General features: G+C 50.3%; 10 protein-coding genes across 10 annotated transcripts; 4 read left to right on the top strand and 6 right to left on the bottom strand.

Annotated features, from left to right (window-relative positions):
• Positions 1-1036: 1036 nt before the first annotated feature.
• GT037_001091 (uncharacterized protein) lies at positions 1037-6245 on the bottom strand (the record flags this gene model as incomplete). The annotated part of the gene is made up of 4 exons (XM_038926138.1): positions 1037-1112; positions 1909-3709; positions 3763-4209; positions 4265-6245. Coding segments are annotated over 4 exons (4230 nt in total), but the record flags the coding sequence as incomplete, so codon positions are not given.
• An 847-nt stretch (positions 6246-7092) lies between these two features.
• Positions 7093-7352, top strand: GT037_001090 (uncharacterized protein; the record flags this gene model as incomplete). Its single annotated transcript, XM_038926137.1, has 2 exons — positions 7093-7130; positions 7181-7352. 2 exons carry the CDS (start codon positions 7093-7095, stop codon positions 7350-7352), a joined length of 210 nt encoding a protein of 69 aa, XP_038791993.1.
• Positions 7353-8821: 1469 nt separating this feature from the next.
• GT037_001089 (uncharacterized protein) lies at positions 8822-9413 on the top strand (the record flags this gene model as incomplete). The annotated part of the gene is made up of 3 exons (XM_038926136.1): positions 8822-9070; positions 9129-9320; positions 9375-9413. The coding sequence occupies 3 exons, from the start codon at positions 8822-8824 to the stop codon at positions 9411-9413; spliced, it is 480 nt and encodes a 159-aa protein (XP_038791992.1).
• Positions 9414-9760: 347 nt separating this feature from the next.
• On the bottom strand, positions 9761-10480 carry GT037_001088 (uncharacterized protein; the record flags this gene model as incomplete). Its single annotated transcript, XM_038926135.1, has 2 exons — positions 9761-10058; positions 10110-10480. 2 exons carry the CDS (start codon positions 10478-10480, stop codon positions 9761-9763), a joined length of 669 nt encoding a protein of 222 aa, XP_038791991.1.
• A 1569-nt stretch (positions 10481-12049) lies between these two features.
• Positions 12050-16167, bottom strand: GT037_001087 (uncharacterized protein; the record flags this gene model as incomplete). Its single annotated transcript, XM_038926134.1, has 5 exons — positions 12050-12180; positions 12236-13295; positions 14860-15140; positions 15191-15539; positions 15589-16167. 5 exons carry the CDS (start codon positions 16165-16167, stop codon positions 12050-12052), a joined length of 2400 nt encoding a protein of 799 aa, XP_038791990.1.
• Positions 16168-17224: 1057 nt separating this feature from the next.
• On the top strand, positions 17225-20431 carry GT037_001085 (glycoside hydrolase family 18 protein; the record flags this gene model as incomplete). The annotated part of the gene is made up of 2 exons (XM_038926132.1): positions 17225-20108; positions 20157-20431. The coding sequence occupies 2 exons, from the start codon at positions 17225-17227 to the stop codon at positions 20429-20431; spliced, it is 3159 nt and encodes a 1052-aa protein (XP_038791988.1).
• GT037_001086 (uncharacterized protein) lies at positions 17788-18369 on the bottom strand (the record flags this gene model as incomplete). Its single annotated transcript, XM_038926133.1, has 2 exons — positions 17788-18150; positions 18262-18369. The coding sequence occupies 2 exons, from the start codon at positions 18367-18369 to the stop codon at positions 17788-17790; spliced, it is 471 nt and encodes a 156-aa protein (XP_038791989.1).
• Positions 20432-20657: 226 nt separating the features above from the next.
• On the bottom strand, positions 20658-23800 carry GT037_001084 (uncharacterized protein; the record flags this gene model as incomplete). Its single annotated transcript, XM_038926131.1, has 3 exons — positions 20658-20869; positions 21333-21446; positions 21928-23800. Coding segments are annotated over 3 exons (2199 nt in total), but the record flags the coding sequence as incomplete, so codon positions are not given.
• Positions 23801-24983: 1183 nt separating this feature from the next.
• On the top strand, positions 24984-25447 carry GT037_001083 (uncharacterized protein; the record flags this gene model as incomplete). The annotated part of the gene is made up of 3 exons (XM_038926130.1): positions 24984-25234; positions 25293-25372; positions 25428-25447. The coding sequence occupies 3 exons, from the start codon at positions 24984-24986 to the stop codon at positions 25445-25447; spliced, it is 351 nt and encodes a 116-aa protein (XP_038791986.1).
• A 132-nt stretch (positions 25448-25579) lies between these two features.
• On the bottom strand, positions 25580-26278 carry GT037_001082 (uncharacterized protein; the record flags this gene model as incomplete). Its single annotated transcript, XM_038926129.1, has 1 exon — positions 25580-26278. One exon carries the CDS (start codon positions 26276-26278, stop codon positions 25580-25582), a length of 699 nt encoding a protein of 232 aa, XP_038791985.1.
• Between the last annotated feature and the right edge of the window lie 381 nt (positions 26279-26659).

The following is a 26659-nucleotide window of genomic DNA, read 5'->3' as shown; positions in this document are numbered from 1 at the left end:
ATTCAGGATACCTATTTCGCGATATACCCAGAAAAATCAGGAAGGGGAGATTAGAGTTGTTCCAACTCGAGTAATGACAGAGGTAGACAGTGTCGCAGGCCCAATCTATTCATTTTTACACTATGTTATCGACCCGCACCTGTCATGCTTGATTTTGTCATCTCCATCCTTACCCCACGCCTCCCATGCTCTCGGAACGACATTGGGTGTGTTTGGTCATCCTGAAGGTTGGCGCCTCTATTCTCTTGCGCATATATTATTTCTCACGAAGTCACGATACGGGATACCACCTTGGGGTTCTAGCTCTCCTCAGCCGGGCTAGCGGGATACTTTTGTTTCATTCATTCGCTTCGTCAAGGACTTTTGACTCCTTTTTACTTGAATACAGACGTGGGGTTGTACGCGAAAACGTCTTGGTTTGGTGAATTTGTTTGTAGTTCGAAAATAGATTCAATCGCTGTCATCTCACCGACGCTTTTTGCTTTGTGAACTTGACTAGTTCCGGGTGTATGCGTGGCTGATTCGCGTCCCATTGCGAATCTCCTTAGACTTGGTGCACTATTGCAACAGAGGTTTGTGCAGGTTACCCGATGCAGCCTGTTTTCATTTTGTGTCGCAAGAATCGAGTGGGCTGTGTTTCAAACCGAGTCGTGATAAACATGCATTTCGAAACACGGTTGCATGCTTATTCGGCTGCGCTGCCTCCTGATATGTTTTGACCACGCGATCGCCTTGCGCATCACGTCGCGAGCGCAAGCTATTTTTAACCCAGGTCGCTCTGATCGACATGAACATTATGTTCGTGCATCAGACCATTCAGTGGCTATCAGCGAACATGTCCGCAAAACCAATTCATGCCGCAAATACTTCAACCTTCCGGCGTCACGCATCACCCGCACGAGCGACGTTCCCGCCACTGACAGCGGTCGGGTCGGTCATGAATGGCAGGCCGCGCACAAGCCAAACACAGGCCACGCAGCCAAACCTCCGTTTCGAGCCACGGTTGAGGATTCTACCTATGGAAAGTTCGCATAGCTCACCAAGATTTCTTGAGATCTGGGCGTTCAGACCCAACCTCCGCGGCCCGTGAGTCGACATCCATTGCGTCATTCCTTTGCAACGGATCAGCTCGTGGTGCGCCAAAAGCTGCCGATGCCTTGCAGTGTGCAGCACAAAGACGACCCTGGGAACCGTTAAGTCACCAAAGCGTTGGTTCCTATATGGACCAACGGCAGTCGGGCGTCGGGCGCAAGCCGAACTTCTGAAGAACCACAAACGTCATCGTCCGTTCGGCCATACAACATGCTCGCTCTACAAACGATTCGCACGCCAAAGAACCAGCAAAATTTGCACTGGATTTTGCGTCCTGCAGTAGTTCGACGTTCCAGAACAACACTGTAGTTGGTCATTTTGCTCCACACCATCACATTTCTCCACTCATCTATGGGTCCACCCCACACTTACGAAGCTCAACGCTCGCATCTATCGTTATCGATATCGATCACATATATCCCTCGATACTGTCCTGTACGAATGTAAGTCAGCAACGGAAGTGTCGGGCTATCTTACCCGTTGCGGTCCGAGATTTCTGGGGGGTTTAGGACCAACGTCCGGAATGGAGTAAAGGAAACTTCCGGCTTAGTGTACCATAGCATTCTAGATTGTTGACACCGCTTTCGACGGTAACCATCGGTTCTCAAGGCAACTGATGAATTCTGATTGCCCTTCCTGAAGAAGCATGAGGTGCGCATACGACGCATGCGGAGTAGACGGACATTTCGGCAGAACACGCCGAGTACTCTAAGTACATTAGCAACTCCCCAACGAGTACTATTCACTACTTAGCGCTACCACCATGAGCGTCGTCCCCTAGCAGGTAGCTGTAACGAAATAATCCCTCTCTACTACTATGACTCAGCCTCCTTGTGTGGGAACCAACGTCGTTTCGAGCAACTTTGCGCATGCCAGCCCGTCTTTGGAGCGTCCACCCACTCCACTGCTTCACTGCCTCCAACCACCTCAATGCCCCAACGCCCCTCCCCATCTCTGCCTTTGAACCATCCCAACATAACTTTGACGTCCTTGGATTTCTTTAGTCCTACCCCTCGTTCTTCTACCAATCGCATAAGCTGATCGCTACCCGCGACGAGCACCAGTACGTCAGCGATGAGTTGAACATCGCGAATCATAGGACTGGTATATTTTCGTTGTAGGCAGCTGACCACGGCTGTAGTGCCTACAAGCCAGATAATGATTGCGATTGACAGATACGTGGCGATTGAATTCAGGTGAAGGACTTGAATTCGACGGGATACCAAGACTTCGACCGTACGATTGGTGTTGCGTTTCACGTACTCGCGCTGCGGCAGAGCTCTGCCGTCCCGTGTCACTGGTGCTCCCAATATATCTGTACTGTTGTCACCAATCCTTTGGTAGCCAAGACCACCTTGGTCTAGAGAGAGACCATGGCTGATGAAGTGCTGAAAAAACGTTTGGAATGTTTGATTTGCGTGAGCAACGAGCATAGCATAGTCGAGCAAGGCCTGTGGATCTTTCTTGGCGAGACTGTACATGCTGTATGTCATCAGATCCATGTTCATACCTATCTCGCGATCGCGCATGACAAATGAGTTGTCGTAAAGAGGCTCCGTGGGATCGCCGGCGAATCTTCTTAGGCCGAGAGTAGGGTCTGCAGCTCTGAACATAGAGCCCATAAATAGAACTCCATAACTTGTGGTTATGTTCAACGGCCCATCGTATTCCTCATCATAATGCTGCGTTGAATTCCCGTAGGTCAGAGCATGTCGGACAAACACTTCCGACCACGCTGATTGTGCGGGGTCAATAGACCCTATGACCTCGTATGAATGAACTGTGCCGGCCCCTTGGTCCACAACCACTTTGGCATCTGCCGTTTCGACGATTGGCACGCAGCGAGCGGCCTGTAGATCTGGTGCGTCTTTGAACAGTAACGGTTGTCCGTCCTCCTGGTCTGGCCCAGTAACTGTGAGAGGCCTACCAACAATCCATTTCGTAACAAATGGGATTGGCCACTGACTGTTTGCGTTGGAGAAATTCTCAACATCGACTGGCGACCAGTACCCTATTACTGCTGTTTTTGAATCGCCGTTCGTTTCGTTAGAACAACATGCTAGCGTGGCGTCGGTGGCAAATGCTGACGTGTTTGACGGACTGTCATAGAAAAGCGTACGATTGAAAGAATAATAATCTTTCAAGCCTTCCAAATCGTATGATTCATCAAGGGATTTGGTGTCGTTGGAACGAATGAGCCAGGTTGAAGTGTTGGCAACTTCGGGCACTTCTTCGCATTCTAGCCGAGCTCGAATAGCGGATGTTGTAAGCGTTACGTTGTTGGGGGATTGTATGCTAATCGTGTCATTTGGCTGCAGAATGCTAGCAAGATTGAGAGGCACGAAGCTCCAGCCATCATGAGTCCAAGAAGGTTTGGTACCATCGAGTGATAGCTGAATAGCAGCACCTGGTAACCAACTTCTAGGTGGGTCAAGCAGGAGACTATCGAGCACTTTGAATGGAGGTAGTTCTAGTCGAACAGCTTGAAGTCGCCCTGGTGAGGTCCTCACTGTATTGATGATCGGGATCTGTCGAAGCTCTAATGTCCTTTCAAGAATCGAGTGATCAGATATGTTGGCGGCTTGTCGCTCGAAGAGCGCTGACATCGAAACAGTGACTAAGGAGCTAACATCAGCAAGCTTACTGGTAATTGAGGGGGATGAACCATACGAATCTGGCAGAGAACGCTCCCAACAGCGACTAAGAACAACATCCAGTGCTTGTTGCGAGCGGCCTTGATAGCCGCTCCAGCCCAGGTTTTGGATCGATACGTCAGACCTGCTCCACTGGAAATTGGTGTCGGTTCTCGTGACATCGCGATATATGGCTGAAGGGTTCTGAAGGTCGAATCTAACTGATCCCACCATAGGCCGATTACTATACTGACAACTGTGGGTGCAATAGATATAGGGGCGAACGTAGAAAAGCTCAAGCCCAATCTCGACACATCGGCTTGGTAGATGAAAGCAAGCTGGGATAGTCGAGACCTGGCAGAGAATGCGTTCAGTACTAGGACAGCCACAAGGATAAGGATAAGAAAACAGGAAAGGGAGAGCAGCGTGCGCAAGCGGATCACTAACGGCTGCCGGAAGCTGGAAGATTCAGAGTTTGTGGAAGCTGTTGAATACATTGTTAGTTCTCAGTTCTGATTATTTAGTAGTTGAAAACTTACGTGTAGCTACACAATCACCACTATCTGCCGTATGTAAACGACTGTTCTGCGTGTAGAAAGTGTAGTTTCTCAGAGTTCGATGAAACTCATAGCTTGGTGCACGATGACCATCCCGAAACGTTGACGACCGCAGTGGTTGGGACCGAAGTAACATAGCATGTCCGATAGAGCTACTAGGGTCCATGTTGAGGTCGAGTGGTCGAAATGACAATCGCGAGACCCATAACACTGTGACAAACAGCAGAAAGGACACCAAAAACAGGACGGCCAAGGCGATCCCAATCTCTCGGAGTACAATAATTCTATCTTCAGTCGTAGTTGCCTCTCCTTTGACAATACTGATAGCAGTTGCACCCGTATCGCTGAGAGCCTCACGAAGACACTCCGTGAAGAATCGCCCTTTAACTCTTGCCGCTTCAGCTATGAATGCTTCGTCATCTAACATTCGGGTAACGTTGAACGTATAAAGGGCGCCAAGCAGCGGACCAAGTCCAAAGAATGATGGCTGGGGAGTTGTAAGGTTCTCATTCGAGTAAGGACCCTCATATCCATCAAAAGCACTTTCCGCGTCTGTCGCTACGCCTGCGGCGTTGAAGTAATCTTTCCAAGTGTCTCGTAGTGTCATGGATTCGAACATAGGAATATCGATCAGTGCCTTCGTAACTGGCTCGCGGTGGATGTTGTCAGATCGTATGGATGTGATATTCGACTCTTTCCCATTTCCTATCGAAGCTGTAATGTTACGGTCCTCCAAAGAGTATTGAGATTGGCAAAGCAATGCTTTCATGCGGAAGTCAGGCGAACGTTCGTAGGTCAGATTGAGCTCGAGTCCACTTCCTGCGGCCCCACTCATCTCTATTTCGAAAACCTTTGTCCACGGAGTGCTCAGGATGATGATGTCGCGGTCTGCGCATTGTCTGGTAGCGTTGTGGCGTGCATATGGACTAGTTGAAGAGACGTTGGCAGGGAAGGGCATTTTACCAATAGGCAGTACTCCATCCGCATCTACGTAAAGCGTAGAAGTGTTTGACCACTTTAGCCCTCCATTCAGGGCTAGGTCGGCTGCAGGATGAAGGCTCATTTCGTATCTGCAGCCATCGTCCGAGGATAGGACATAAGTTACCATAGGTTCCGTGCCCTTGTACGGTCCGTGACCCATGACATCGTAGGCTTTGTATCCCTTTGGCTCAAGATTGGCACTCTCTAGTGCCATATTCTGGCATTCTAGGTCCGCATGGAGTATCGTCGTCTCTGCTGTCCAGGAGCTGAATTGAGATACCAAATTCGGACCGAGTTGCACTGTATCCGTTGATGGCCAAAACGGAAGGGTGATAGAAGTGTCCTCGATCCATACGGAAGTAGATAGGTTTCTCATCAATGAAGACATTGTTCTGAAGTAGGTTTCCCTGTTTGCGACGATTGGTAGTTGGGAGTCAGCCCTAGGGACGGTCTTGCTAAGGTCAAGCGCCTTAGTGATTACAACTTGCTCAGATGTAAGAAGTGCGGAGGACAACGGAGATATAGCGAGGAGAGCCATAACGTTGATGAAAGCGGTGCAGACAAGACACCAGCTGGTTTTACCAACCGACTTTCGTCTGAATATGATATCCAGAAAAATAGCCCACCATGCTCTCGGCGTCTGAAGCACTGTACCGTAGGCACTGACACCTTCCGAAGGTGCCTGGGCTAATCTTGCGAATGGCTCCGTTCTCTTCGCGTCTTCAAACAGAATAACTGTCATTTGAGTGTATAACACCGCTAGCAGGGTTGGTGTGAAGCGCCATCCAAAGAGAATCGCAGAGGATCCATTATCTGTACCAATGCCGTAATGATGTTGGGAGTACCAAATCAGGAGTGTTATAGCGATGCCTAAGGTGGCGGTGGTTATCATCAGAACCAGCAGGAAATACCATTGAAAGGTGGATGGAAGCCAGCTCCCTTTTTGGTCCATCGGCGATTGTGCTTGCCACTTTGTCAGTCGCCTAAATCCATAATGTACGCTTGATATCTAACCTGTGCATGGAGCTGGGGTATCAGCTACAGGCCGAGCATGAGCAAACACTCCGATCGGGGACACAAGACGGTCCGGCATTGGGTTCATTGCTATCGACAATCAAAACTCAACACAAGATCTACATACTTGAGAAGTAGACATATGCAGACTATTTAAATCATGCACGTATAATATCCAACCTGTACCTGCATCGGCTCTGTGCGTAAATACATTGCGGCTCAGCAATGTTCATTCCACTTCTGACCCAAGGTGGTACCGACGTAGTGGGTTTGTCGAGCTCTCGAGATCATTGTGCAATAATGTAGTCTGCTAAGCGCCCGGGTGGGAATCGGGTGTGATCCAGCGGTTGGCGCCAACAAGCCAGCGTCAAACACGCGCCGATGTGGGAATACCCGGTGGAACGTCGAACGGAGCGAAGCTCAAGTAGGTCGCTTGCTTCTGAGACATCTTGCAAGAGAGACGAAGGAGCCGCAATAGAATAGCAAGTTGGCGCGCGTTCGTCATGCGGGGAAATACTACCTAGGTACATGGTCGCTTCTCGCACGACCCCTGTTGAAGCTTCTCGCGGCTACTAACCACGGATAGCGTAGCGTCCTGTCATGCGAACAAGCCAAACCCTTGAGTGTTATCTCCGCGCTCTAGCCATGGAACGAGATAGACTTGAAGTATGTAGGTGTGCCGGTTCCACGATTCTCTTTCACGTTCACTTCGCTGATCACTGCGACGCAATGCCTTCTGCCTGACACCGCACGAACATCATCTGATCTACTAAGATAATTCAGAGAGCGTGTTCTCCGCTTTAAAACTCGCAAGCATGTTCGGCCATGATACCATCATTACCAAGGCTCAGAGGTAGGATGCTGCAAGTCAAAAGTACCCGAAACGCTGACGGTGGTCGCCAGCGCTATGCAAGAGCTGCCCAACCCACCACCAACACCCAAGAAGCAAGTCGAGCCTTCCAAGTGCCAGCAGTCATCTAAAAACTTTAAGCGGAGGAGGCTACAGACTGGCAAGGTAGCCTTTGGAAAAATCGAACGTAGAGCCAGAGAGGCGAGTGAGGGTGTACATTCCTAGTTGAACGACGAACAACGCCAGTCAAGGCCCCAAAAAACCCAACAAGAGTTTCATGACGATTGAAATGAGTACATGAACACCTTTGATACCGCAAACTCGCAGAAGACGAAGATTGTAATGCGGTCGTTGTTTGTCTTCCTGACGTATACAGGCTCGTGATTTCTTCCGAAGCAGCATTAGAAGTTATGGAGAACCATATAAACCCGCCCATCTCTTATCTAGCGCGAAGCAACGGAAGCAAAATACTCGGAGCTCCGATGGTTTAAAGTAACGGGACAAGGGAATGAACCTTGTCAAGGATACCGCGGAGGTGCAGTGCAAGAAGGTAGCAATCGTCAAAGAGAGGCTGCAAACGTTTTGCAACTACGGTTGCGTCGGACAGCGGGAAGCTTCGAGGGCGATCGAAGCCCATGTCTAGGTTGGCAAGTAGAGACGTTGAAATGATGGACGAGGATGAATGTGACCACAGCATCTGAATACTGGTCAAGGTAGCGCGGCGACAAAGGTGGTGGTCGTCGAAGCCAGGATGCTTATGGTGGCGTTTGGGGTGAGGAAATGTTTACGCAACCTAGAGCAACTCATATTGATGCGGTATGTCAGCGTATACCAGGGACTGCCTAGGTAGTGTGCCTAGAAATCACCATAGCAGATGTGGTACACAAGCATGAATTCAGCAGCCGGCTTGGAGAACAAGACCTACCCAGTGAATCTAAAGAGGATGCTCTTGGAGCTGGTTTGAAGTAGCGCAATAGAAGACGGTAGACACAATGCTTCCGTATTGCACATACTATCGGTCAAAGAGCAACGACCGATGGTACTTGGTGATGTCGTTATGGAGATACCTACATAGTGCAGGTGGCCAGTACCTACTTAGGTAGAGTCTCGGGGGATTTACGCGCGTATCGTAACATGGCCAAGGGGTTGTGGAGCGTCGGTCAGACTGGTTTCAGGAGTCCAAGCCATCGACCTTCCGGCTTTCGCTCCAGAGCACTTATCTGATGTTCTGCGGCGAACGTGCAGGCGTTGATTGAGTCAGCTCTCCAGAGTTCTTGGCCCCACACACGCGCGCCAGCGTCATCAAGCCTCGGTCAAATTCGCGTCCCCTTCTATCTGAACCTGCCCATTTCCTAGCCCTACAAACGAGCTCGATTACAGATACGTTTGCCACAACAACTGCCGACCCCTACACAAGACGTCGATAACATAACAAGGCCACGACGAAGCTGGATACCACAAATGGCGATAGCGCCTCGAATGTTACCCCGGAATACAGCCGGTGGGGCAGCTAGGCGCATTAATCTAGGAGATTGCGCCGTAAATTGTCAGTTTGGCGTTAATCTGATCGCAGGTCTGTGCAGGGTATAGCGATGATACTCAGGTACATGTTTGTGATATAAGTGTACTTTGGCTTGTGCATCGTTTCCCATTTTGATATCCTAGCTTTACACTACTTCAAAATTGTCCTCAACATGCAATTCACTATCCTCGCCTCTGCAGTGCTTGCACCTCTAGCCGTCCTAGCTGCTCCAGCCGAGCTACACAGCAGATCAGACATACTGGCAGCACGCCAGGCACGTCCTACAAAGCCTGCACCATGCGTGCGCGCGATGAACACGACCGAAGAGCAGACTGCGAAACGCGCTGACGCCTTTGCCCAAGCCTTTATCTACAAGAAAGATATCAGTGAGGCATTCAAATACATCTCGCAAGACTATATTGTAAGAGAGTCGTGACGTCTACAAAAGGATCATCGACGACTAATTGAATCATGAATAGAACCACAACCCCCTCGCACAGAATGGATCTGACTCCGCCTGGAACATTCTTTCCCCAATTTGGGCTTCGCAAAACATCACGCCGTTACGTACAGCTTTTGAGTACCCGCAAAGCTGGCTCAATTACCAAACAGGGAGTTTTGGGGAAGTTGTTGACCGATTTCGTTGGGAGGGCGGATGTATTGTCGAGCACGTAGGTTTTGCACTGGTGCTGAAACAGATTTCTTGCTAACTCTGCAACTTCTAGTGGGATCAAGGAGAGAGGTTCCCAACGCTATACGCTTAAAAAGTCGATGGCTTATGTACAAAGAAACATTTAGGCGCCTGGAATAGAGAGAATGTGTACATAGACGAAATTGAGATGACAACATGAATATATGTCAGCCGCCGGCGCCAGAGTACCATCATAGACTGAGCAAAAGAAAGTCCTATACTCTTCTCATATGCATCAAGCGCCATGACGCCGAACTTATCCCTCTAGATTTTTAACAGACCACTACGTTCATGTATGGGCATCATCTCTTACCATGCCCAGTCTCACTGAACAAACCCTCCCTCCCTTCCTCTCCACACCCAGGTGTTGTGGCCCATGACTAGTGCAGATGTCGCACACTCACTCGACTGAGCCCCAGCTCATACATCGATTATGGACTTCCCTTTACCTTCGTCCTTGACGTCACACTCAGGCCGTAGCTGCTCCTCAGAAGGTCTGACACTTGCATCGATGTATGGCTCCGCATCAGCATCAGTATCAAGGTAGTCCTCTCCACGCAACAGAGTGTATCGCTCTCCACCCTTGCTTGCCTCCTTGATCTGCTGGGCGCCCACTGTGAAGTTGTTGTGGCAGTTAGGGCATTCGTGCACCAGTGGAGCAGCGAACAAAGCCCACACTGATCGAGACTTGTGAGCGAAGAAGTAGAAGTGAACAAACCTAATAATGTGTTAGCTTATGGCCTGCTTGTTGGCCCTCAAAAGAACTTACATGTTGACGATCATAGGAGCCGTTGTATATCCAGTCAATAGACCATATCCTGGCGCCCCTAACTCACCAATCTCGACCGCCCAAATCGGAATGAGTATCGCCAGATACGTGATACCCGCCAATCCGTCTAGAAGTGTGAATTTGGGTCCTGGTACACTACCACGCCTTCGTTGATGGATTATGCTCACAGCAGACGCAACAGCGGTCATAGCGAGTGGAATATAGCCAAAGCAGAATGCCGATACATCGCGGTGATTGTACCAGGAGTTAGACTTGAGGGATATGATCGTCGTAGCAATGAGAAGAGGTGTTGCGAGTACGCTGGTAAAGAGAGTAAGGGTACGCAGAGTGCGTTCTTGAACCGCAGCCATCTTTCTTATAGAGTGTACTTTCAGGGTTTCTGGATGGAGGTCGGGGTGAACAGTGTTGCAGTTTGATAGAGATGAACGATACTGTGTAATGGAAAGAGATTGAGCCTACCAGCCTGATAAGTCAAGCATGAAGTATATAGCTGTTGCACCATCTCCCAGGCAACAACAAAAGTACATGTAGCCGCAGTCGCATTGGAGCCGCGTGTACATACATAGCGCCTCGTAGCACTGCCATCCAATTGATCCCATCTTTTCCGATCAGCAACCGAAAGGCCCAACAGTCGTGAGACAGCCGAATCGTGTGTTCTCCCGAGTACGGGTTCTGACCAATCAACAGTACGAAGGGGTGGCTGTGTTGGCTGTATTCGGTATAGCGCAAATGTGCGGTTTACTCGGGTCCTGTTTGAACTTGCTACTCCGGGCCTCGGCGCATGGATGTACGGCCTTTGAGAACCTGCCTTGCGAGGTGGATTACTGATTGTTGTTATTCTGTCTTGCTTTACCTCAGATGAGCCTTACGAAGCACGTGCCATTATCACTACCGCATCTACTCTATCATCACGGATGCGAAGAAGCTTGTTTTCTTTTTGGTAAGACATCTACGACAGTTCCGAAGGCGATAATCTCGGCATCTATGGTGTACCCTCTAACATCCCTTGAAAAGGTCTGTGAAATCGCCTTTTCCAATGCTTGAAGCGTGTTACCAGAAGTTAAGAGAAATAAGATCTGTCAGCAACATCAAGACTGAAGAAACGCAGCAGACCAAGAGCGGCTTAGATGAGCACAAGGATACATGAAAGCGCGACATATGTAAAGACTGTGGGCCTGACTAGGAATCCTTCGAGCTCCGAGCACTCGCGGCCGACTAGCAGGCTCGTTGTTGATAGAACCCTGAACGACTGTAACAACGCACGCATAGTAGTCGATTAAACGAAATGTACCCAGTTTTTCGTCGTGGGAACATTGGTGTACTCGTAATCCTTCTAAGTGGCAAGTGGGAACAGTTCATGAAAGGCGGTCGAAACACTTTTCCTATCTGGGCCAATGACGCACTTTTATCGATAAGATCGCCTTCTGTCCATAACAACGCGAAGCCGACCGTTCCGATACACATGTTACCATGTAAACAAGGACAGAACACTAATCCTACAGGACGCTACTCAAGCCACTATGAACAACCAATAACCGCTAGGGAGATTCTTTACCTTCGCATGCGATCAGCGGGCGGTGGGTGAATAGAGAATCGCCAGCCTGATTCCAGGAACGCGTCCAAATCTAACGTCACCATCCAGATGCTCGCCCGTGATTTCAGATACCGCGTCTCTTACTTCACTTACCGCTCCTGAGAGACAATGGCTTCTCGAGACAGCAACAATTCCCTGAGGCAATCTCATTAGTCATCAATTTCTGCTAGGACAAGTATGCTTGTAGTCATGCGTTACAGCATCACAGAAGCTTCAAAGTGTGAGACAAAATGGCTTGCAACTAAATTCAGATATATACAACTTGCGAATCCTACTAGCCATGTCCTTCTCGACAACCATATCAAAGACTGCAACAAAGAACAATCTAACCACGGGCCAAGGTGAGTCCGTAAGCCGACAAGATCTCGTTGACGGGCTGGAAGTAGGTTGTGCCACCGGTGTTGCAGTTGCCAGAGCCTCCGGAGGTGACACCCTGGGCTTGAGAACCAGAGTACCCTACAAATCAAGTCAGTATGTGTACCATGAGGAGTCGGTATAGGATGTTGCTTACAAGAACCGCCGGAGTCACCGGGCTCGGCGCAGACATTGGTCTGGGTGAGGCCAGTAACACGGCCCTCAGCGTAGGAGACAGTGGCTCCCAGAGCGCGAACGGTACCGCAGTAGACACCAGTGGTGGAGCCGGAGCGGCAGACACTGGATCCAGTAGCGCCAGCGGTGCTGCCTGAGATGGCGATTGTGCCACCATTGTAGTTGTTGACCCTACCAGCGTAGGTGTTTCCAGTGGTACCACGGATGTAAGAGTAGTCTCCGCTTCCTGGGAAGACGGATCCAGCGAATGTTCCAATAGTGGTACCGGATGAGGTAGTGGCGGTATTGCCAACACTACCGCAGTGACCAGCAGAAACGAAACCGCCAGTGACAGAGAAGCCGACAGAGCATCGTCCAGCTCGGTTGATGTAGTAGGCATCACCACCGTTGACCGTGACAAAGGTGGTTGGCAGAGCCTCAACGGTCTTGACCTCGAACTCGGACTCAGTAAGACCGACCTGCTTGGCCAGCTCCTCAGCCTGAGCAGTGCTGTCGGCAAGGGCCTCGAGGATAAGCTTGTTGGCGGCAATGTCGACATAGTATGACGCAATTCCGGTAGCAGCCTCTGAGCGCTTGCCAAGGGCCGACTCAATGTCGAGGTTGTCAAGTGCCTTCTGGGCGTCCTGAAGCTTGGAGAGAGGAGTGTCAACGACCAAAGCAGTGGCACCAGCAGTGGTAACATCGGATGTCAAGGCCTCGTCAGTGACAGCGACCTTGAGCTCGCCATCGACGAGCCAGGCACCACCGAAGGAGCTGCCAGCCTTGGTACGGAGCTGCTCGATGACCTCGGTGGCCTTGAGCTCGCGAGCAACACGAACATGGGCCTGCTCAGCGTCGAGTCCCAAGTCACGCTTCATGGCGGCGAGGATCTCGGGGTGAAGGCTGTTGGCGGCCGTGGTAGGGGCGCCGTAGACGATAGGCAGGAAGACTGCCAGGGCAGCGAGGAATCCGGTGAGCTCCATGGCAATGGTGTTGAGAACAAGACTGAAGAGACGAGGTGTCGATGTTGCAGAGGCGAGATCCTAAGAAGATGAGTCTGCTGCACTGATGGAGTGATTCAACTTGGACGAGAACACACACCTATACTTATACTTGGTCCAGCTTCGCCGTTGTGAGTTGCATCATGCCCTGGCCATCACCATCCAAGATAGAGCCCTAACTTGGATCCGGCGCTACGAAAAGTCTCCTTCCTCATCCGCTGCACGGTGTTGCTACGCGATCCAGCGGTATCAGAAAGGTAGTCCGTAATAGGCATTTCATAAGAGATCCAAATTGCATCAGCGGCAACCAAAAGATCTCCTTCCTCATCGGCCATGAGGTATCGCTACGTGTTTCAGCAGCATCGGAACGATGATCCCCGAAAGGCACCTCACAAGACACCTATCCCATCGTGTTAATCCCCAAAAGGCACCTGACAAGACATCGAACCCAGGGCGTGACTTCGTATCGAAACAGCACTTGTTGACAGGAAACTGAGCAGACTGCATGTACCCCTACGCTACACCATGCCAGTGGCCTAAGAGGAAGGAGGTAGAGATATCGAAGAACTCCAGTAGTATGGAATTAGAAAGTCGCTCGGATCATGTGCCAGCCTTAGGCCATCACCCCGCACGGACGAATCGTAGATGGAGAACCCCTACACACCTCTTTACCATACCTTCCCAATTGAACATACATTCCGATGCCAAGAGCCAAGACCTTTATCGCTTGTAATATCGAAAAGACGTCTAGTAGATAGGAGCTTTGCTACGGCTGCTCTGATTGGCCGACCCCTCATGGCGCCATATTCGGGCGTTTCATCTTCTTGGCAAAGATCGAAGGCATAGTCGACCTCGTCCTTTAGTGCCTTGTCGATAGTAAGTTCCGCCTATAGCAATAGCTGTGCATCGTATCGGCAAGGGTCGCGCTACACACGAGTGAAGATCATAGAGGCTGGATTGCAGCAAGATGCCCGCTTTGGCCGACCAGAGGGTGCGCAACGTCCATCGCCTCCCACGCCCTTCGAGGCTAGCGAAGTACCGGATCGAGCAGCTTCGTGATACGCCTCAGTGAACGCCTTCCAGCGGAAGCGGCCTTACCCGCAATGATCGACCGGTAGTCTTTGGGCGATGCGGTGCCAGGAACGCTCCCCGTATCGCCTGGGTGAGAATAAAACAAGGCGCCGTAGAGATATCGAAGTGATTGATGATTCGACAGCTTGACGGAAGGCGCGTACGTACGGATCAGGAAGTTGAAGACATTGATGCACTTGTGCGCGTCGAGCCAGATGCGCCGGAAGGAACCTCGTAAGACCCCACATGGACCCATTGCCGTGCGGGCTGCGCCGCTGCGGGCTTCACCTTATCGCATCCTACTCGCATCCTGCTCGCCACGTTGAGCCCATCTCGAGATAGTCAGGAGTATCCTACATCGTACACGGACCAATCAAATATGAGGCGAAGAAATGTGGCCAAGCTTGCATCAACAACAACGGTTTCTAGCTGTCTGTCTTGACATCCGCACAGCGCGCTTCGATGGCATGGTCGCTCACACTATTGTCCTACTTGCAACCATGCTGGTCATCGGCTATATGTAGATTTCATGTACCCTGATCATACTGATTACTGATGTTCCTTTCATATCTCTCGAATCTCTCAAACTTGTCCTCTGCACAATTCGAGCGCCCATTTCATCGGTAGCTGCCATAGCAGCATCGTCAGGCGGTGGCTGTGGACCATCTGCCACATGGAAGCAAAGAGAAGCGTCGACGAAGCTGAGGTCGTCATCAGTTTCTGGTCTGAAAACGGTAATCTTGGTGATAGTCTTCTGGCCGAGCTGCGCTTTGTGCTGCATGAGGAAATATGCAAAGGTAGCACCGTTAGGGGAGCCTCTTCTGTTTAGTCTTTGGAATCAGTTGTTGGTGTTAGAGGAAACCTACCGAGAAGCGCATGACCTTGGTCTGTAGTAGTAGAGAAGCTAGTTCCAGGCCACTCGCTCAGCTCGGCACCAGCATCACGTAGACAAGAAGCGATGATCTGGTTGGTCAAGTCGTTGGAGATGCCTATCATGAAGAAGTAGCGAATGTTCCTGACGTTTGGGTTATTGCGAACCCAGAACGCCCACATAATGTCTGAAAAGGCACGGAGCTGGGGAAGATCGTCTCGGTTCGGCTCTTTTGTACCACCGCCCCAAATGCTCTTAGCAGAGGCTAAAGCACTTTCAAGGAAAAGACCATAGATGGCGCCGCCTTTGGTATTGATGCCAAACTCGAAGTGTGCCTTCGTTGCCTGTTCAGATATTAGCGAGAATGTGATTATTATGTGAAAGGAGACTCACGCGGTACTGCTTGTCGTGACCTGGGACGCTGTACAACTGGTTGATGGCCGGAATCTGGTTGCCCTTGTCGTTCCTTTTCTCTGGATTCCAATGTTCGATCCTGTAGCACTGATTGTCTCCGCCTTCTGACGCTGGTTTTCCGTCCAGTCCGAGTGACCGCATCGCGTGCGCAAGGTGCCAGTGCTCAGAAAAACTGCAGCTGAACGTCGATGGGTTAGTTTCTCGCCAGTACCAGTCATGAAGCTCAGTCTTGAGATCGCTGTTGTACCGACTCGCGGCAGACGGGGGTTCGCGAGTGTCTCTAATTTGACGACCTGCAACCTGGTCGGAGCCCTCGAGAGCGCACATTAGGGCCCCCCCTTTGGCTGCGCTCTTCTTCCAATCCACCTCTGTAGCGTGATCATCATCCCAGAAAGCGACCGTAGGGCGATCTTTGTTCGATTTGCGATTGATCAAAGCTGGGGATGTGCCACTGACATTGCTGTTGAAGACGCGTGTGGATGGCGAAGGAGTCTTGATAGTTCCTGCAGTGACTGAACGTGTGGCAGCGGCGATGGCGAGAACCAAGGCGAGCTTCATGTTGTTGGTCGCTAGAAGAGGAAATGGAATACAAGGGAAGGTGCTGGATAGGACAAAAGTGCAAGGCTGGCGTCCGTTTCGATGCTGTCGTAGTGACTTCATGAGTGAATGAGCAATTTTTCAACATCGTGTTCCACGCACAGCACTAGAAAATTACTGAGATTAAAACATACTCAGTCATATTGACTTGCACTTCCATCAGTCTCGCGCAGCTCATCTCACCATCAGTCTCGTCTATTGCTCGTCATCACCATACGACTAATGCCATCGATTCGACTGCTGTTGCGGATCTGATTATTCGTCTTTGTGTCTCTCTAAGCATTCCTTACCTTTCTAAAACACCACTTACAATGCCCCCACCTGCTGCGCCATCGCGTCTCTTTGCTACCATTGTACAACATCCGGTCTTACGGTTGCTGTACACATCTAATGAACAGAGAGTTTCTCCATTGGCTATCTGAATTGATCGAAACTACGAGAGTATTCACTCCAAGTAACGATTGCATTCAATTGCTATAGTATCTTGAACGTCTGTTAATCCTGCCTTCCGACTTCAATAAATATTCGTTTCACAATACATATGACCATCAGGCTCGAGCAGCCTTTCCAAGAGCACGGAACAGTAATATGTCGAAGCCAGCAGGAACCGTTGATGAGAGACTGGTGAACTATCGCAGACGTTGATGAATCGCTTCGAAGGCTTTGTCTCACCACTGAATGATGAGTGTCTGACTAGAAAAGGAATGGCAGGATGATTGATACGGAATATCTTTGGCGGTATGCAGCCGCCCGCTCTTTCACCTGAAGCACTGGCCACGCCTCTGCCTACGGAGAGTTGCCTCACCTTCTCGCGCCTTTCTCACGGACCCTTGCCCTCACCAACTTACTAGTGCGCTTGCCTAGCACCTCCCTTCCATATGACCCCGCCATCCACTCGCATAGTCTCTTCTGCACCACACTGCTCACTTACTCTTTCCGCCCATTCCTCAACCCGTATATCTTCATCGCCCTTTCCACCACCAGAGCAATTGCGAACGACGGCTGTAGCTCCCGAAAGATGCGGTTGTCACTCGTCGCTCTGCTGGCATTAGCCTCCACTGGTAGCTATGCCAGCAGCTTCCCGTCCATCAAGGCAGCTTCCACGACTGAAGATCCTCTGCTTCCTAGGGAGCCTCAGGGTATACCGACTGATCCGATCTTGATCACATCGTCCATACGCGGTACCCATATCAAAACTTCCGTCGCCCACAGCAACCCGCCAGTTGCCTCGAGTGTCGTTCCGCCAGGTGTCTCGAGCGTCGTCGTTCCGTCTCACAGCATCATAACATCGGTGCAAGATCCGGCGAAACCTTCTTCTGTTGTTCTGAGCAGCCAGTCATCATATCAGATGACCTCGCCTCACGTGGAGCCTTCGGCGCCAGCGCCTGCTCCACCGTCTTCAGCTGCATCGTCCCCTCAGCTATCCTCAGTACACGCACCGCCCCCACCTTCCTCTGTCATTTGGAGCGGTCAACCAAGCTCTCAAGTTGCATCTTCCCAGTGGGTACCTGTTCCCTCTTCATCAGCGACATGGAACAATCAACCGTCTTCCCAAGGAGGTTCAAGCGTTGTAGTTCCATCTCAGACTGCGTCTTCAGACCCAACAAACTCTGCTACACCATCCTCTGGGATCTCTACTCCGCCATCTTCTGGAATAGTTATTCCAGTCATCCCACCACCTTCTGGAACTCCTATTAAGCCATCTTCTGGTACCCATGCTGTATCGTCTTCAAGGACCTTCGCTGCACTACCTCCTGCGAACTCTGCTTCCGGTTCCTCTACACCTGCAACCTCTCCACTCGCAGGGTCATCAGCTTGGTCTAGTGCTGCAAGTAGCTCTGTACCATCTTCTGCCGTCTTGGCAAGCTCAGTTACTGGATCATCCGCGATCTTGTCCTCTAGAGTATCGAGCTCTCCTGGTGCCTCTGCCTCCCCTTCTAGAGTCTGGAGTAATCCTACTGGTAGTATTATTACAGCTACTAGGTCTTCGGTGCCACCTGCTAGCTCCGTGTCTGTTTCCAAATCATCTGCTCAGCCTTCTGGTTCTATTTCCACGGTAACTTCCAATTCGCCAAGAAGCTCGGCTGCACAACCCTCGAGTGGTGCAATCTCAAGCAGCAATCCGACTTCGGTCCAGAATAGCAGCACTCTAGAAGGTATCATTGTCATTCCCCCTGGTATCTTGACCAGCAGTACTCCAGGAGCTACCCCCATTATCCCTTCTAGTATTTCTGGTAGCAACACTCCTAGCAGCATTCATCTCCCGAGCGAAAGTAGAAGGCATTCTAGTAGCACTCCCGGCAGCATGAATCCCCCAAGTTCGGTTGGAACGCCAACTATCAGTACTCCGGGCAGCGTCAATCTTCCGAGCCAGAGTATAGGGCATTCTATTAGCACTCCCGGTAGCATCAATCCTCCAAGTTCGGCTGGAAAGCCAAGTGGTAGCACTCCAGGTGGCACTAGCTCATTCCCCATCGTAACACCGTCTAGCAGCAAACCAGGGGGCACTGCGCCAGTTCCTACTGGAACGCAGTCTAGTAATCCTCCGGGGAGTATTGGGCCATTTCCTATTGTAACTCCATCTGGTAGCAATCTAGGAAGCATTGGACCAAGTTCTAGTCGGATCCCAACTGGCACCACTTCGGGAGGAATCTTTTCCAAACCCACTGGAACTTTAAGCAATATCCCCCCTTCGCCCACCACGACGGGCGGTGATGGCGATCCAGATTCTCACTCGGATAGTGACCCCGGTTGCAAAGAAAACAACTGCATTGCTGATTGCATCTCGTGGAGACTCATGACTTTCTTGCTATTCAAGCGGCCTGTATGTCCTTGTGTTCCGAAGAAGTGCGACAAGGATGGTGATAGCGATAGTCCAAGCGATAGCGACAGGGACGATGACAAGGGACCCAAACCCAAGCCAACGTCATATCCCAAACCCAACAAACCAGAATGCAAACTTCTCGGTTGCGGATGCGGGTGGATGGGTTTGAACTACGGGCCTGGATGTCCTGGTGTAGAGTTCGAGCTAAATATCCCATGTGGTCTCTTTGGGTGTTCCCCCTGCACCTTTTTTGGTAGTTGCCCGGGCGATAAGCAACCCGTCAACGCCATCTTGGGCTACGGCGGATACTGTCGAGGAGAAGGATGCTCACCCTGCCCTCCGGAGCTCTGTAGTCGTCCAGGATGCACAATTTCAGGAGGTTGTGGACCGAAGCCTGGTCCTGCGCCAACTAAGCCCGCAGATGCACCAGATCCGGATCGTTGCGAGGACAAGCAGCGCGTTGTTGTCACAGAGCGATTTGTATTTTGCACAGAGGGGTTTGATATTTCAGCTTTGCCTTCTACCTCTCGGGGTACTGGTAGCACATCGTCTACGATGGTTTCATCAATATGTGTACCGTTAATCGATGCTACTCAGACCATCTGCGGGCCAGCCGTTGGATTCGATACTACTACGACGAAGACCGGCACAAATACGCTCACCTCCGATGCTCCAGCATGTACTCGAGCGCCACTTTCTCTAGATGATGATGAGGGAAATAACAATCCCGACGATTCGTTGTTTGAAACGTCTAGCATATTTGCCAGCAACACCACAATGTTCGCAAGTTCGACTTCCAAGGGCATTTCTAGTATGACTCCCCGCAGCTCTTCAACAGCGCCAGCACCGAGTCATACGCCCATGGATAGGAACGGCCATTGGAAGGTGCATATCGGTCAATGGATGTGGGACGACTATTCGGAAGTGGGATGGACGCTGTACGACCCCAACGGCTTCGAGGCTGGTAAGCACACTACACGTGGAAATGGCCTCAAGGAGATGAAGGAATACATCCAGTCGGTGAATCGTCCTTTCGGCGACTCCATGCCTTTTGGAGTCGACATGACCGTCTCACAGCGTAAGCAAAACTTTACAATCTTGTCTTTCTTGTGCTAACCCTTTGCAGCCCACGACCGCGACCACTCTAGAACCAGCTTTAAAATTAAGAAGGAGGTCAAAGGCTGCGAAGAATGTTCGCCTCACATGACGACGGAGGACTACACCGAGAGCCGGCCATTCGAGATCAATGCTTGCGAAAAGTCTTGCTCAAAACAAGGAAAATCTAGTCCTTTGAAAGCCCTGTCGGATTTATGGTGCGATGATCTTAATACAGCCGATTGGGAGCCTTTGGCCAATGGTTGGAAGCGCAGTTTTAACTGTGGTTGGAAAGGGTTTGATTGAGCTCTTCGTCATTTCTGAGTCAGTGCGATAGAGCACGTAGATAGAAGGTTGCTTTGTGCAGCCAATAGAGCGTAATACGCATAAAAAACCTGGAAGTATAAGAACGCAGTGACATAAAACGATTATCTCGTTGCTCAAACTATGGGATGGTTATTTGAAATCGAGCAAACTAATACGACAAGCTTAGACAAGAGATCAGGCTTTGTTGTGAAGATTGAAAAGCTTCTCAATTTCCCTCTCTTTTCTGCTTCTCGTCCCCTTTGATGTTTTTTCGATCAACGTACTCCATGCCTGTCCCTGAGTGCGTATTACTCCCACTCTTTGAGTGTTCTTTTTGCGCTTCATAATCTTCTTGATCCCGTGCTGCTTTCTGGGGAGTCTTGGCGGACTTCTGAACGCCAAATGTGTCTTTATAGTGGGAAGGATCGTTGACTTGGTCTGGAGATCTGGGTGTCAGCGAAGAAGCACTCGTGGCATTGGAGCCCTGCGGAAGAGAATGTACCGGGCATGGTTGCTAGTAGTGGGCTGTAACTATTGCGTGAATTTTCAAGATGATGCGTTAACTTTGGTTTCTAAGGCACCTCTAGGTATATTAATACTCTTTTGAAAGGCATTGTGTAGACGTCATGAAAACCTGGGATTTTGTAAACGTCAAGATGACGGATCGCCATTCGGTCTAAGGCTCCTTCTTCGCATCAACATATTTCCACACACCGCACATGAGGGAGAAGCTTAGGATTGACAACTTCGATTTATTCACGTTTAAGAAGTTTCGCTAATGTGTTCTTGAAACCCGCTGACCCGATGGGGTGGTTCTGTGTAGGTGTGCCTGATCGACGGTCCTAAGCCCGCATCTGCCAACCACCTCATTCCCAATTATATTAACCCTTCTTCTCCTGACCCTTATTGCTGTCCTTTTTGTCTGCGTCTTTCTTCGATGCATCTCCCTTGTCGTTGGATGTCTGAGGAGCTGGTGCGCCACTACCGCTGTTCATGAACTTGTCATCGAGTTGGTCTATAAGAGGATTAGCTGTGAGAACACACGACATCGAACACAGAAGGCGTACCAGACATATTTTGGTATACGAAGAGAAGGCGGAGTAGGGCAGAGTTTGATGAGAAGGCTTTGGTTTGTAGAGGAGAAGGGGAAGGTGGTCAGACTTTGGAATGCGGTTTTGCAGTACTTGTCTGGTGGTACGGCATGCGACATGACGTTGTTGTGCCTTTCCCCCTCACTTGACTACTAGGCTAGGATCTAGATGCTGCAGGGCATTAGGCTGGCCGTTTAGCCGTTCCAGGACATTTATGCAAGGTCTCACAAGGGAAAATTACGAAGAAGTGGGAGGGTGGGGACGATTTGAGTTGTTCAAGGTAGGTACTATTCATATTGCAAGTGAAGCTAGGAATCGCGCGAAGACCGGTGCGATTTGCAATCGATCAGAGAACCTAACACCATCCCTAACGACGGCCTCTACCACCGCGCGACCCGCGACTACTTCTGTCACTATCGCGATCGCCCCTGTTTGGGAAGAATGACGGCTTTCGCCAACTACGGTTACGAAACCACCGTCGGTCATTGTATGTGACAAGCACGCCTTCGGCGATGTCCACATCAGGTTCCTTTGCCTGGCGCATGAGGAAAAGCTGACTCTGGGTCAACGGCATGATGGAATAGCCAGCGGCGATACTGTCAGTAATGGTGCGACGCAAGAAAGCTGTGAACTGGGACTGGGACGGGAGTTCCTTGAGACCCATCTTAGCCAGGAACTGCTGAAAGGTGTTGAACTCGTGGATCTCACGGATGTCCTCAGCCATTCGCGTTGATGTGCCTTGCGGAGGAGCCCCATGCGCGTCGAACAAGGAATCGCGTAGCTCGATAAGATTCTTGTTGGGCGGGCGAGCTGCCGAGCTGAACAGCTTCATGAACATGATGAGGCGGTACGAGGTGGGCGAGGCAGCGTACGTCATCTTGGTACGGTATCTGGAGATCGCTGAAGGCTCCAGGTATGCAAGCTCAGCCATACCAGCACCTTTCGCGTCGAGCATCCATACAACGTTGCGTAGGATTGCTTCTCGGATGACTTCGTACGTCAGTTCTTCAGTCAACCCTGCATCGCAGATGAGAGCCGCTACCAGTACATGGCCAAGATCAGGGAACTGCGTCTTCGTACGTGGGCCGACCATAAAACGCTGGATGATCTTGTTAGCACTAACGACAATCTCCTCATGCTCGGTTGCAAGGCATAGCAACAGATGAAAGAGACCGAAGTAGGCATCAACGGCTTTTTCTGATGCGTGACTTAGGGTGCTACGTTCATCAGGACCAGCATAACCTTTTTCCGCATCGGATGAGAACTGAACGACAACCGTGTTCATCATGTGATACAACACGTCCACATGGTAAGGCTCATGGCTGGGCATGGTCGCGGTGTTGTGAACGTTCTGGAGGCATGCATTCACCTCCGTCTTGACTTGATTCCAATGACGTCGGCTGAGCGGCATAGGTAGCCAGTTGTCGAAAGAAACACCCTGAACACTGTTCCGGACACCAAATACGGAGAATGCCTCCCTACTCAACAGATCGAACTCGGACCGGAAGAGTGACCGATTGCCGCTCTTGGTGGAGATGCCTATGCCGAGCTTGCTGTTTAGGAATGATCGCTTAAGGCAGAAGCATTGTAATTCGCGGATCCGAATAAAGTCGTACGAGTTGATCATGGTCTTGATAGAAGGAACAGCCTCGGAAAAGGCCAAAATGTCACGAGTCTCGAGCTCAGTGAGTACTGCGAGAACGATCTCATCTGGTAGTGTGAATAACCTTGAGAGCGAAGTTGGATGTCGTAGTGGGAGAGCGACAAGAGTGGGCGCGAGCGCTGAGTCGACCTCCATTTCATCAGCCCGTGTCGGCGACGAGTCGATTCCGAATCGACAAGAATAGCATACGAAATGATTTGTAAGTCTACCATGCGCCTGAGTAATTTGCTGCCGGTAATGAGTCAAGTTGATGGTGTTGTTACCATGGTCTTGCTCGAGGGAGTCGCTGCAGAAGAAGCTTAATAATTGAATGACGATACCCTTCAAGGTATACGCTGGTGTCCAACCCTCTTTAGTATTAAGCATCGTAGCACAAATGTAGTCACCAAAGACATTGGGATGAATGATTTGACTTTGAATTTTGATTTCTGGAGCAATGAGTGGATATCGGTCCGGAAAGCTGATCGTGAGGTGGAGCGGCTCCTGTCTATCCGGAGTTAGGACGAGGCACGCCTTCGTGATGTCGTTGTCATCAAACTTGAGGTAGACATTAGGATATGGATCTTGCTTGGTCTCTGCGATGTCTTGAAGGAGCCGACGACGCAGGGAGTTTGACTGAACCATATTAGCTTGGTAATGTACTATGATCGCGAGAGAATAGTATGAGGTTGAGATCGCAGAGCTGTTGTTCGACCGAAATAATGATGAAGAAAATTTACAAACAGAAGGGAGAAGTTATAGTACCCAGATGATGCGCAAGTCCAGGCTGAGACACACGTGACTAGGCAGCGGCGGTAAACGAATAGGAATGTGGGCCACAACGCCCTTATGGGCAAGCTACTACATCGACATCTTACCGCTGTAATGTTCATCCGTGGTCGGTTCTGTGGGTTCATAGCGTCAGTCTTCTAATTGATCAGGTTGTCGGCATAGCACACAGGCATGTTTCAAGCAACCTTCTGTAGGACCATGATGGAGTGGAGTGAGTGAGGGCTATAAATGACACGCGCAACCGCCCTGGAAAGATCATTTCATAAACGGGATGAGGAAGAACCACATATACCCCATCTCCTTCAGCAAATTCCGCTCAAACGGGACATTCTGGCGCCCTTCCGCTGCGGAACTCAAAGAAGGGCGCTAGGATACCCACTTATTAGGCTCCAACAAGCTACTATTACTACTATACTGAGCCTGCTTCATCGGTTTTGGAAGATCCGGTCTACAGAAGTTTTGTGGTCAAGATCTTGTCGAGATGGGAATGAAGAGGAAGTAAGGTTGGCACCTAGGGTATGCTTTTGCCCATATGTTATAATCCTAACGAGTGTTCACCATACGTTTGAACTTGTCTTCCAAATCTGATCATACTAACATGACTAAGCCCACCTAGACATGTCGTTGTTCTCGGATATTGCGTTTCAAGCCAAGCTGAAGCGATACGAGCAGCGAAATTAAACCTGAGCGCTTGTGCAACCAGACACAGCGCGCATTGACATATTTAGAAAAAGGAATGCGAGAAATGCGAGCATAGATTATATAGTCTGACATACGAAGTCACTCCCATTGGGTAGATTTGATGTGCAAGTGTTTGCTAAGAATGATTGAGATAGAGAGTGAGTAAGAGATGCCGACGATACTACCATCTCCGCGTTGTGCAACTAACGAACACGAAGAATGCGAGAGCATATTGATACAGCCAAGGAAGTAATGATCGCATGTCTGAGATATAAGAAGCCCTTAACAGTCGACTACCTGAACCAGTCGCCATACCAAGACCTCATTGCAGTCAAACAAGCACATCATGAAGATCACAGTCCCGGTCCTCGCTTTTCTCACGTCCACTGCTTTCGCCCTAGACCCTACAGTCTATCGCGACCCTCTCGCCGCAATAGAGAAACGTGCCATCGTCGGCGCAACCGTCCTCGTAGACGGTCTACGTTACCGAACATGTCCAAAGACGAGCTGCACAGCTCCGGGCCAGTACGCTAAAGGTACCAAGATCAAGTTGAGCTGCTTTACCAGGACGGATACGACTACGGTGAATGGCGACAAGTAAGTAACGGCATCAATCCGAAAGGTATGGTAATGAATCAAGCTAATGTGAATGAAGAGGTTGGGCCAAGGTCTCTGGTGGCGTTGGTAATGGAAGATGGGTTGCATTGGCTGGGGGCACGTACGTGACTTGGGATGGTATGCTAATTCCGTATTCGACCTTGAATGGAGGCGGTTCACTGACCTGGGACAGCACCATTGAACGCTTGTTGAGATTGGGATTCATATTGGGAGGTAGTAATGCTTTCATACTATCCTCGCTCACGCGTTTGCGACGGGCTTCATGATGAATTCGCTGTTGTCTAGTTGAGAATACGACAGACAGCTGTATTGGAATAGCAGAACCTATATTGGAACTCCCGCCTTTCCCCAGGTAACCTGTGCATCAGATGTTGATCGTGCTACAAGCTTGTGACCCGTGATGGCTACATTCTTCCACTTCAGATTCGTACAGTTAATTGTGCCTTTGAATTTGCGACAATCATTGCCAGCGAAGACGATGTATCCTAGTTCTGTTTCGTGGCTGCCAGTTTTTCTGGATACACTTTGAGCAGCATCCAGAAATTCGCCGCTCCATCGAAACCAGAACTTTGGGGAGCGGAAGCTGTTCTTCTCAAATGTCTCGAAGCGTGTTTTTTCGGGAGATTCAGGCTCGGTATTATCGCTCTCCTCTTCTTCCTCATCATCGTGCCCGTCGTCTTCCTCTTCGTTCGATTCATCCGGTTCCACCTCTGCAATCGTTCGTCTAAGACTGTCACGACTGCCGGCTAAGATGACCGAGGCTTGCAATACTCCTGGCAAAGACAGTCGGCCAACGACACCCTCGCCACCTTCGGTGAGACGATACAACTCCAGCGATGCATCCTGTTCCGGCGGAGCATCTCCGTTGGCACTTAAAGCTTTCTGCCATGCTGGACATTTTACTGAATAGCTTGCAAATGTTTTGCGCACATCGAACGCGGCCGTGTGTTTGGACTTGCTGCCGCGACCATTGCGATTGTGCATATGTCGCGACGAGAAGGCGGCATCCTGCCAGTCGTCCATGGCGAATGATTGGAGTACGTAAGGAATTACACTTACTTCTGATGGTTTTCTTGAACTCGCGTGCCTCGTTGCGACAGTGAGTTGACGTCATAGACTAGCAGAAGAAGAATGTGGGCGACTAGACAAAGCATGCAGTTAGCCTGGCTCTTTCGTTCCATCAGAGTGGGTGGATGAGCTACAGACACGAGGACCAGGTGCATCGCGGGGTAGGCATGCGGCACACCTCCAGCCTGTTTATATTAGTGTTTCCTCGACGATGCAAGCCATACGCTCGTGATCGGGCCAATCAGCTGTAGACTTCTGCGACATATTTGCTAACTGTTTTTGTGTCTCTGGTAGATTCCATCGGTGCGTGCAATGGGAATCCAGCTGGAATGCCAT

The sequence above is a fragment of the Alternaria burnsii genome (assembly GCF_013036055.1).
Source record: "Alternaria burnsii strain CBS107.38 chromosome Unknown 705, whole genome shotgun sequence".
Taxonomy (NCBI): Eukaryota; Fungi; Ascomycota; class Dothideomycetes; order Pleosporales; family Pleosporaceae; genus Alternaria; species Alternaria burnsii.
The sequence above is the reverse complement of the archived record's forward strand: the minus strand, read 5'-3'. Positions and strand labels throughout refer to the sequence as shown.